This window comes from Fulmarus glacialis, unplaced genomic scaffold, assembly GCF_000690835.1.
Source record: "Fulmarus glacialis isolate BGI_N327 unplaced genomic scaffold, ASM69083v1 scaffold27435, whole genome shotgun sequence".
NCBI lineage: Eukaryota > Metazoa > Chordata > Aves > Procellariiformes > Procellariidae > Fulmarus > Fulmarus glacialis.
In genome coordinates, this window is record NW_009215388.1 from 23,752 (window position 1) to 35,476 (window position 11,725).

General features: G+C 35.9%; 1 protein-coding gene across 1 annotated transcript in view; it reads right to left on the bottom strand.

Moving 5' to 3' along the window:
- The window catches only part of ASB5 (ankyrin repeat and SOCS box containing 5), a 31,452-nt gene extending 20,896 nt beyond the window's left edge, over positions 1-10,556 (bottom strand). Inside the window, exons 1-2 of the mRNA XM_009578926.1 lie at positions 10,466-10,556; positions 7,936-8,228 (exon numbers count right to left, since the gene is read on the bottom strand). Coding sequence (XP_009577221.1) covers positions 7,936-8,131 — 196 coding nt within the window. The 5' untranslated portion in view covers positions 8,132-8,228; positions 10,466-10,556. The remainder of the gene's footprint in view (positions 1-7,935; positions 8,229-10,465) is intronic.
- Positions 10,557-11,725: the final 1,169 nt, after the last annotated feature.

The following is an 11,725-nucleotide window of genomic DNA, read 5'->3' on the forward strand; positions in this document are numbered from 1 at the left end:
AGCTGGAAATCTAAATAATTATTATTATTATTAAGGTAGCAACAGCATCGATGGCTAGTAGCTTTCCTACCTCTTCCCCTGAGATTTTTACAGTTGTTAGGCTTTGTATCCTTGGATGCTGGGAAACAGAACGGAAGGTTTAGAAGAGATTTTAAATTCTGATACAATAAGGCTCTGTCTCAGCCACCACAGAAGTCAAATATGGAACAACGATACATTTACTACATTTCTTGGCTTGTGGATTTGCAATGCATACCCGCCAGACCTCTCCATGCAGACAGGCAGTGGAAACACAGAATATTTCTAATGTGTGGGCTAAAGAAAAACAAATCACAGCAGCCATGCTGATGAATCTAGCCAAATCAGCCCAGGCCTGGGCTTCAGATATTGACAGAGAAGAAAGACACAAGGCATGAGACTGGTAGTCAGCATGGGAATGATATAGAGCACCATAGAGTGAATCTTCAACCAATTACCGTTAGAGAAGAGCCATAAAGAGAGAGATCATATCTACTGCCAGAAAGACTCTAGACATAGCAAAGAGTAACATCCACTAATGCAACAGATGCAGCATGCCATAATGGATTTATGACCTACCAGCCAGCATTGCTGCAATCATGAATAGAGCTCAGTACTTAGGCACGTAACGCATTCCCCCAAAGCCATCATCATCTCACCCTGGCAGAAGTTCACTCACTGCTTGCCTGCATTGCAAATGTTTGAGAACATCCCCTACAAGAGAGGAGTGTGAATAGCAGAACCCTGGCCATAACAAGTCTATAGCTGAGGGAAGGAACATCACCTTCAGGAAGCTATGCTATTTTCGTTTTCCCCTGTTGCCTTACACCCCACTGCTGCAAAAAAGACCAGTGCAGACGGTATGTTTGAGCTTGCCCCAATCAGTACTGGAGTTTCCTAACAGTTTGTCTTTAACAACAGTTGTCTTTAACGCTTTGCAGGCAGATTGCTCCAGGATTATCTTTCAGTCTTATTGCTATGCACCTTTAAAAATCCAGGTTTTAAGCTACAGCAGAGTTCACAATGTTTCATTTTGTACTTGTTTGTACTTCAAAAGCTTATTATTCATTTAATCCAGAAAAATAAAGAAATCAATTGAAGGGAATTTCCATGTGAGTTAACTTAAGACTGTGCACATCAAGCAAGCCAATAGGACCTATGCTGGTGACAAGTTAAGGTCCATCTTCAGAAAAGACACATTTCAAGGAGGCACAAATAAATGATACTGACCATAAAATACAGCTTGTGGCACCGCTCTTTTCAAGAAGGTCCTGACATACAAACACAGATAGGAGTAAAAAAAAACCACAAAGGAATCCACATGATAGGATACCTCGGTTCCTTTCAGGGAAGCAAGTACGCAAACAGGCTCCAGCACATATATTCACTAGAAATTTCTGTAGCCTCAGAGATTTTGTTTAAGGTGAGGGAAGAGTCAGTGCTTGCCAACAGATGTGCTTGGGTTTTGTTTCTGCAAATAGGTCAGGGCTCTAGCCATGCCAGGCTAGTTGCATCATGTAACTCTCACCAAAATCCCTTTAAGGCAGATTATGTTCTTCAGAGGAAAATGGTTCTGGTATCTTGCTGATACGTGGTGTCATTTGCTTCATTCTAAGCAAGTGTCATCTTGAGATTTATTTTGAAGTATGACTCTTCTTTGGCAGTTGTCATACTAGGCAAAGTTATTTAGCATATAAGAGAAGGTGATGAGCTCCATCAAAAAAACCTCCCTTCTGAACTTTCTAAAAAGAACATTCACACTATCTTAAGCATTTTTACACCATTAGCTTACATGCTGTATATGAAAAACAAATGCTAAATGTGGTGCCTTACACCAAGTGGTATGGTCAATAGGTATGCCATACAATATTCCCATCATTACTAAATGAATCTCTATTGTATCCAGGAAGCTAGTAGAGGTCTTATATGGCTTTTATTAATAGAACTGTGATCTCTGTGGAATGCAAGTTGAGAAAATGCCTCGTGCCTATCTTCCCTACCTAACAACTGTTGCTGAGTGACATTATCAATTGCAACTTGTTAGAATAAAACAATAGGAAAACTTCGCTCTAATCATTCACTACAGTTTAAAATGCAGTCAAGCTTTCCAAACAGCGGATCTCTAACAGTGAAACATAGCATTAATTCCTATTTATGAGTTGTATTTAATGGACCAGTTTCTTGGGTCCACCCAAGCAGTGCTCAGTGTACAAGAAAAAGAAGGAAACAGAAGGCTTCATACTATTTACAAGCCTCATAATCCTGAAAGAAGATGGGGACTCCAGTCTTGAACTACCACAATCTCATGGATGGCTTAATTTAGGGTAACTAGGAGTAACTAGTGTACTGAGCATTCCTACTATACTTGGCCAAGACAGATAGAGCAAAGAAAGGTAGCTTAGAACTTGCTATGTTCATTCAACAGTAGACTTTTTTTTTTTAAACTTAGAAGAAATCAGGGCATATTCACCTCTCCAGTTCTGCAAAAACAGTATAATATATTTTGAGAAGCTATACTCAAATACTACAAATACAAATTCTGCTTTCAACTTTCAAATATTACTTTAAAATATTATAGTTTTGCATAAAGTGATATTCTATGAAAATTTTTGCAAAGAGAGTTGACATAATTAAAAAATAGGATATTAAAGAAAAAACATTGTATGTTGTCAGATCTACTTAGCTTGTGCATCAGACCCCAGGTATCTGTATAAATATGTGACTAGTTGTTTGTCGTTTATGCTGTATGAACTTCTGCAAAATGATTCTTTCATAAGAAAGTTCCTCTATACCACCTTCTTCTTGCAGCTAAAAACATTTTGATAGTTACTGAGTATCAGGTTTAATAACTTTCTATAAAGTTATCTGTATTATCAAAGTATAGACTCTTCCATACAAACCAAGCTCTTACCAGTATTTGTCAGTAGAGTTTATATCTTACAGACCCAAAACACCTGACAATGAATTAATTCTTAAGATTTGATACACACTTACACTTTGAAATCACTTCATACCACAGCGCTACTACCTTATCCTAAAGCAGTTGAACTATAAAACTCAGCTGAAGCTCCAAATCAGTGCTTGTACACACAGAGCACTTTCATGATATGACCAGCTAGTTGGTATAGTAGGAAGAGTCTAAAGGTTGCTTTTGATCCTCTGGTTTGTATCCAGCAACAGTTGTACAAAAGGTTGAGTTATTAACTCTTCACAGGTCTGGAAATACAGCGGGAGAAGACATCTTACTGTGCAGATCACTGTCACTGCAGATAGCCTGCTAAGGAGCTAATTATACCCAAAGTTAGTTTGCAATTAAGTTCATTTCTGTAGGTCAGTTTGTAGGGCACAGAGTTTTAAAATGGAATAAACATATATGTGCCATGACTTTTTCCATAAAGAAAGAAATGAATAAAATGTTGACTTTTGCGAATTTTCTAGCGTAATGAATAAATACATGTTCACTTCAACACAATAAAAAAAGAAAAGCTACGTACCATAACCTATTTACAACACAGCTATAGTCCCTGAGTGCAAAGCGCTTAGCTCTAAACAACTAATCAGTCCCTTTCAGTTCAATGGGGCAAGTATGTGTATATGAGTGTTTACAAAATCAGTGCCAAAGTTAAAAATAATCCAGTAAATGGGACCTTTATAATAGAATGGATCCCTTTTTCATTTTAATTCTTTTATGGTAGTAATACCACTGACTTCACTGAAAACAGAATTCAATTCTGATAGTTTATTAAGACATGGGTCTTTAATCCACTTGAAAAAAATGTAAAAGACTGCAGAGTTCTGTCCTGCACTTGGTGCTGTTCAGTTTTTTAATATCGTGGATGATAGAATATTATATTTATTTTTATAAAATCAGTCGATGACACCAAACTGCAGGTGCTACAACTGCTTAGAGGGAAACAATTCAAAACAGACTTGAGTAAAATGGAGAAATTGTCTGATACCAAGAGCACAAAGTTAGCTGAAGGCCAGTACAAAGTATTAACTTAGAGAGGAAAAAGCAAATGCATAGTACAATGACTGTTTTAACGTGGGGTTGATAGTAGGCTACAGACTGTATCCTTAATACTTCAATGTTGGGGAAAAAAAAAAAGGCGGGGGGGACACACATCATTCCAGGAGGTATTACATAGGATATCATATATATGCCACATGACATTACTGTTCCACTTTTATACAATAATAGTTCCACTGGTTGCACTAATAAAGTCTCAGCTGGAGCACTCTGTTTAACATGGGGAATTAGACATCAATAAAGATGTCTATGAACTGTATATGAACCAGCACAAGTCCAAAGGAGAGCAACTACAGTAATTCCAGGTCTAGAACACAAGACTTAGGAGGACAGACTAAGTTAAATCCTTCTTCCTTTATTCTAGACAAGACAAAAACAGTAGAGGTAGGAAGATGCACGATAACAGTCTTTAAATTGATTACTTTTCATACATGGAGAAAAACTGATAAATACCTTGATCATATTTTATGTATTTAGTTTGCAGAAATAAGAATTTAGGTAGGTCTTGGAGGGAGCGGGAATCATTCTAGTGATGAGAACAGCAAAAATTTTAAGTGGTTACAAAAGGACACTGCAGAAATCACTATTACTAAGCATTTTAAAAACAGGTTAGACAAACATTTGCCAGACAACACATGTATATTTGATCTTAGAGTGTCCAAACTACCTCTCAAGGTGCCTTTCAGCTGTACACAAGAAAAGTTTTACTCAGACTTCATCTCCATAAACAAATTAACATGACTTATAATTAGCAGAGATTTTATACGCACTTTTCTGATCTTAGCTAATGCTGAACACTGATCTAGTTCTTATATTTCTGCCACACACAGAGTATAATAATTTCTAATTAATTATTGGGACGCTATCCCTATCCAGATGTTCACATACATATGAGATCCAAAGGATAGATTTAACACAGTAGATTGGTGACTATCCATACTGGAGAGACAATATTCCTGAAATATTAAGGAACAAAATATGACCTGTTTCACTACTAATATCTAGCAACAAGACCACAGTAGGCAGATGACACAGGTAAAGCTGTCTCGTATTGAACAAAGAACAAGCCACAAACCGAAGAAAGTCAGCCATGAAATGTGTGATCCCTGGGCCTCAAATCCTGTACTGACATATGTACCTTCAGTTTGATAAAAGAAGTTTCACCAAGTACTACTGCTCAGTACCTAAAATGTCCTCAATTATACAGGCTTCACAAAAGAAAGGCTTATTTTAACTCAAGAGCTCAATTCAGTAAACATGAAATAATGCCTGTGCCTAGTAGCACATTATTTACAATGGCTCTTTTCTTCTTCAAAATTATAGCACTCTATCCTAGCAAGCCATTATAATAGCAAAAAGTAATTTTGTAGTATTACAAGCAAACTGAAAATACCAGCACTAACAGAATTTTAAAAGTACATAATCAGGTTAAAAATAGAAAATGAAAACTAACATTTCCTCTAATTAGAATTACTTCTTAAAACACTATAAACTTCAATTAGGCTACTTTTCTGTTTTGGGGTTTTTCTTTTCTGCTGAGGTTTCTCTATTGCTTAGTAAAAAACACAGAACAGGATCACTAATCAGGAGGATACTCAGTATTTAATTTTATCATTTAATGTTACAAGCTGTAGTTTCACATTACTTACTGAACATCATCTAGATATTACTTTGAACAGGACATTTTGTTACATGCTATTGTATAAACCCTACTGAGGTATCTCTGTACTGTTTTTCACAAACATCAACAAACCAAATCCCACAACATAGTGTGAGTTGAGACAGTATCATGCCCCTTCTACAAACATAGAACAAAGGAATAGAAAAGGTGAGATAAAATAGTAATTTTGAGGAGTCTTATCTGCATCCCAGAGAGCAAGGATTGGTCCTGTTAATCACGACAAATGGCTGAATTTGCAGATTATGTAACATTATCTGAACATGTGCTTAGGACTGTTCCAAATCCAGACCCAAACACTGCGAGTTGGGCAGTGAAAAATTAAGACACACTGGTGTCGAGTTGTAAAAAGTACAGTTTAAGCACAAAATAGTTGTATTAACTATTTTCTTTGACAAACCAAGCAGAAAACCAGAAACTCTACCATATGTTTGAGCCTTTAAATCAATATAAACCTCTGCTACCTCAGCAAAACTGTAACCTGGAAGAGTGATAGGTTTTCATCTTTTGCATGGGCTAGCTACTAGAACACTGAATATACATTTATTTAGATATAATGGTTCAGACGTTTGACAGATATAATAGTTCAGACGTTTGACGAATGACCAAACTGAAGTCTCCTGGATTCAGCAACAGGTAACATTGTAGAGGCTATTTTACTTTCCAACCTGATGCATGTTATTCCTTTCCCTCTAGTTTTTCCCAGTCTTTTTCCTTCCTTACTCAGATTCTGCATCAGTCTTCCCAGAACGAGCTGCCTTAGAGCTAAGGCAGTTTTTGACAAAAAAATTCTTGATTTCAAGTGAGGGCTACCACATTCACTGCAAGTATTTCTGCCAGTGGGATAGACAGTTAGTCCTTCCCATTCTACTGTAGTGAATACACATACACACACACACCCCCCATACATATATGTCTGTACACATACTCACACACAAACACACATGTGTAATAGTTCAAATGATGTAATTAACATACTCAGATGTAAAAACCCTGCCTTTCAGAACTTTCTCTCTAAATTGTGCAGAGAACACATAATATAAATCCACCTCAAGTAAATCTGCAAAGCAAGCCAATTCCTGCTTTAGGATGCAAGCTTCTCTCTCTGGTTTGCAAATTTAAATACATACACACAAAATGTCTAGCTTTTGTCCCAACATTGAAGACTGAAAAGATCTTTATGTTTGAAACTGTTTCTGGCTCGTTTCTATAGTTTCCCTCTTTGCATTTAACTTGGGTTATTTCTTCGTGTTCACGATACCTAGGGATGAGTGGTGAAGGCAGTAAGAGGCAAGGCATGTCTTCCTGTTCCATCGCCTAACTCAAACTTGATGTCATCCCAGAATACAAGCAACAACAATAAAAGACAAGTGAGGCACCAGGGATCGCAAGTTGAGCACAAACATGGCTCAGTCATGCACTAGGATACCACAACTGAGAAGAGTGAGTTTTCTGCGTTCTGTGACCCAGAAAAAGAATTGAATGAAAATGGTACTGGTTCACTACAGATGAGCTTGGGGGAACAGTAGTGCCCAGCTCTGCCAAAGTTCTGCTTGAGCAAACAAAAAAAAAAAGGAATTTTCTCAAGAGCTTTCAACCCAGTAAAATTTGATGGGTTTCCACACAGATGCCCAAAAGCTCACCCTGACAAACAGTAAGCTTCCTGATACGTGCCACGACATACACTAATTCAAAGTACAGAAGGACTGTATCTTTCCAAATAAATTATTATAAGAAAATTTTAACTTAATCAAGAAATAATTCTCAGAAATATTTGGACTACTTTCACTAAAGTGTTGCAAAATAATCACATGCCAAGCGTTGAAAATTTCAACCACAAATGGGTAAGCTGGGGAACCTTGGAAGCAATTTGGAAAATTGTCTTAGATTGGGAAGTATTTGGCAATCTTAAATACAGCCATCTTAAGTACAGGCCTCTCTCCTAACAGGACATTGGCTGTAATACTGCAGTTTTATTCTGAACTTAATAACCTAAAAAAAAAAAAAAAAGCTTAAATAATCTAACAACTCTCCTTCAGATAATTTTTGTTAAAAAAACACAGCAAGAACTACAGAAAAAAACACACTCGCACATATCATTTGACAAACTGAATATAAATGAGGCTAGCAGATAAATAATTACCTGGAAAAAAACCAGTAACAACAAAAACCCCAAACAGTAGTGATAAGATAGTAAGTACAAACATACCTTGTCCTTGAGGAACTCCGTAAAATTCAGCAGCTATCCTTGCTGCTTCCTTACGGTTTCCTTTCACAATGTAGAAATGACTAAGTATAGCGAGGCTGATCTTCACAAAAAGTTTAAAACAAAAAAGGGAAAGTATAGTAAAGTAGACATTGGATAGCTGCTGGGCAAAAGGGCGACTTTCTTCTATGACAGTCATTGCTGCAGCAAAGTCTCTCTCAGTGTTTGGGTAGGGCTCTCAAATGTGTTGGTAAGATCATATGGCTCCAGCCACGCACCCTTGGGAACAACTGGTCCTGAGGAAAGAAAATATCAGCTGGTCATGATGCTTGCTGCTCAAAATATGACGATTATTTATACTGTACATAGTACTGAGTTCACTACCGCTCCTGCTAGCCTGGTGATATTGAAGTGGGACAGAATATAACAGACACAGGTTCCAAGACCCTGGATTGTACTCATTCCACTTAAAAGGTCTGTTTCACTCCAAATTCTGCATTTCTAATTAATTTATTTACCCTATTAATACATGTTTAAAAATACACTGTCAAAAGTACTATTATTAAGAACTGCAATTTCATGTACTAAAACAGGTAACTCAGGTAATCAGTTTTTGCTAAAATAAGTTCTCCTGCTTCTTAAGTACAGTTGCTCTTTTGTGGTACTTCTTTTTATGTTAGACTACTATTTTTTTCTTACAAAACTAGAACCACATCAGTAAATACTTGAAACACACATTAATAAAGAAACAGAGGTTTAACACGTACCAGCTTTGACAGTCTCTTATTATTTTGTTCAGGCTAAATGAAAATATCTAGTATACATGGCTTATAGCATTATAGAAAAAACAGTATTCAGAGCAGACTATAAAAATCAAACTCCTAGATATTTTTATAAATAAGATCTCGGAACATCTAAAATTAAATTAATTAAAATGTAATTAAAATTAAATAAATGTAATGGTAAATATACAACATGGAAAATTTCTAATGCTTATGATACACATTTCATTGTGCTGCATCATATTATTTTAAACCTATGACATGACAAGCTTTATTTCTTGGCCAGTTTTAGAGAGGGGAATCTAAATCCCTCAGATTTTTTAAGAATTAATTTGCTTATATGCCATAAAGTTATTAGTCATAGTCATCAGCAGTTACGCACAAATTGTTCCATTAGTGTGAGTAATTGCTGAGTAAATAATGGTGTCACAACATGATACCAACTGAGGAGCTGCAGGACAGATCTAGATTCCTAAGTAAGATATAACCCTAAAATAAAGAATCCTGGCAGCATAGGAAAGGGTTCTGTTCTAAACTTTTATATTTCCTTTTAAATAAAAGAAATAGTGTCTTTAATTACAGTTTAAAATACTCTACCCATAGCAATCTTAAACTGAAACACCCTTTCTATTCTACCCTGGATTCTCTTGTTTGACGGTAAGAAAAAAACATTTTAGAATGTTGGCAACTGTCCATCAGGAACAGAGGGTATGATCCAAATGTCACTGCATCCACAGATCCCCCTGACTTCAATGAACAGCATAGCAGACATTAAGGCTATGATATAAAATCATATTTCTGAAAGGAATGTGGCAATATAAAGAACCTCTTATCATCTGCTGCAGAAATAATTTATTAGAGTAAGAACCTATAATGTTTTCTGGAAACTACATTCAAATAAACCTATATAAATGAAGAAAAGAAAATGATAAAAGGAAATGTGCTTGGAAATAAATATCAAGATTTTTAACAGACAGGAGCTGAATTGTGCGTATCTTGAGAGAAACAGACATTCAGTCTTTTTCTTTGAAAAAAATTTAATCCACATAAAAGTCAAAACAGTAACTAGAAAAGCTAATTAAAAAGCAGTTTATACTGTAAACTATATTAGTCTGTGAAAAAACATATGCATTTTCTCCTAAATTTCATTTATAGACATTTTCTCATACAGCCAGAATAGGAACTGCCCTCCTCATACCATAGTTAGAAGCAGGAGTGAGTACTTAAAATGCCAAATGAAAATCCCTTTTTATATTTGGCACATTGTTATCTGACACTGAATTGAAGTGTCATGTTTTCCAGAAGGATAAATAGGCATTATGTTCTGAGCTACTACTGCCATTTTCCGTTTCAGTCATTAATAGAAATGATATTTTCCTTAGTAACACATCCAATATTGGAATCTCTTACTTCTTCCATATTTCTATTAGTACTGTTAAGCTTAACTCAATCAGTCTACAGAATTCCCCAGCCACCTCAAGTACCTGTTTTGCAAATTTAGCATGCAGAATAAGGAAGAATCGTAATTATCTCACGGAAGACATTCTTCTTCTTTATAGTGTTTTACCTGACCCCTTTTTTTCCTGACTCCACATTGTATCAACCAGTAACTGTGCTTTCTCATCTGGGCTTCTCCCACGTTTTGTTAATTAACAAAATAGTCTTTCTTTGTAGAGGCAAAAGTCCAAATAGCAATTACTATAAATAACAGCTGGAGTTAACAGCAGCGCTCAGAGTTAATCTTCCCTTACAATGCTTCTTCCTGCTTCTTATAACTGCAGTAGATAAATCACTGAAAAGAAATTTCTCAGTTATTAGGTTGTTTTCTTCAGGTTGAATTTTCCAGTAAAGGCTCAACAAAATAAGAAAAACCTTTTCAAAAACAAGGCATGTAATATTTTGCAAGTGATCTTTCAAAAATGCTCATTGATCTGTAAAACTTCTGCTTTTAGAAACAACATGAAAACTGAGCAGGAGGATTATTCCCATATCAAAGCTTGTCTTCTGTCCTCTCAAAAATTTCCCTCCTTAGCTATGAACTACATAAAAATGAAAGAAATTATGAGTTTTGAGAATATCCGTTCACACATGCTCATAAGAAGCTGGCAAAATTACTCTCCTAATAATATTTCTTCTTTTTTAACTCTCTATAACTCATATGTGCCAGCTTAGGTGGAAATTCTCCCAACTGCACAGAACAACCAAGTTTATCCTAATCTAAGGCTACTAAAGCCCTGCAGAAATTGCCATTACAGCTTGTTGGCAAACCCATGCTATCAGGCACCCAGTCATGAAAACAGAACAACTATTCAGATGTTAACACTCACACGGCATTTTGGAAGAATCAACAATGTGAATACTCAGACTTGAACACAAAATAGGTGAAAGCAAGCCCATGCAGACTGGGAGAACCAGGAACAGAAAGCTACAGATGTTGTAATGGAAATCAGAAAGTAGAAGCTAAGTAAATAAATAAAGGATCTGACAGTCAATGTGATGCCATGAGAGAGTGTAAAAAAACTGGCATGTAAGTGTTCCGAATTTTCTATTGCACGGCAATGTGAAGCGATTGGAATGTGGTCTCGCAGCAGTGCAGAATACTGAGAGCTTCCAAACAGAAATGCATCAGCAATATGTAACAAATACACATTATAAAAATATCAAAGCAGTTGAAAAGAGCAGTGGCTTAGTCTGGACATTCACATTTCCTGTATGGTTTTGACTTTTGGGAATGAAATTTCTCTGCTTCATTCCCTCACTTGTAAAATGGGTTTAAAAGAACCACTCAAGAGGAGTATTCTGAAGATGACTTCATTGCTGTTAAAAAACCACTCAGATATTCTCGTGAAAATAATACTGAAACTAATTAGGTATCTAATAATTTTTCTTTTAATACAAAGTTTGGATACAAACCTAAATAAAATGAAGTATTGAATATTCATATCCCATAAAAGGGATAGCATGTAAAATTATTATAACATTTAAGGTTTTTTCATAGCACACAGGAAAAT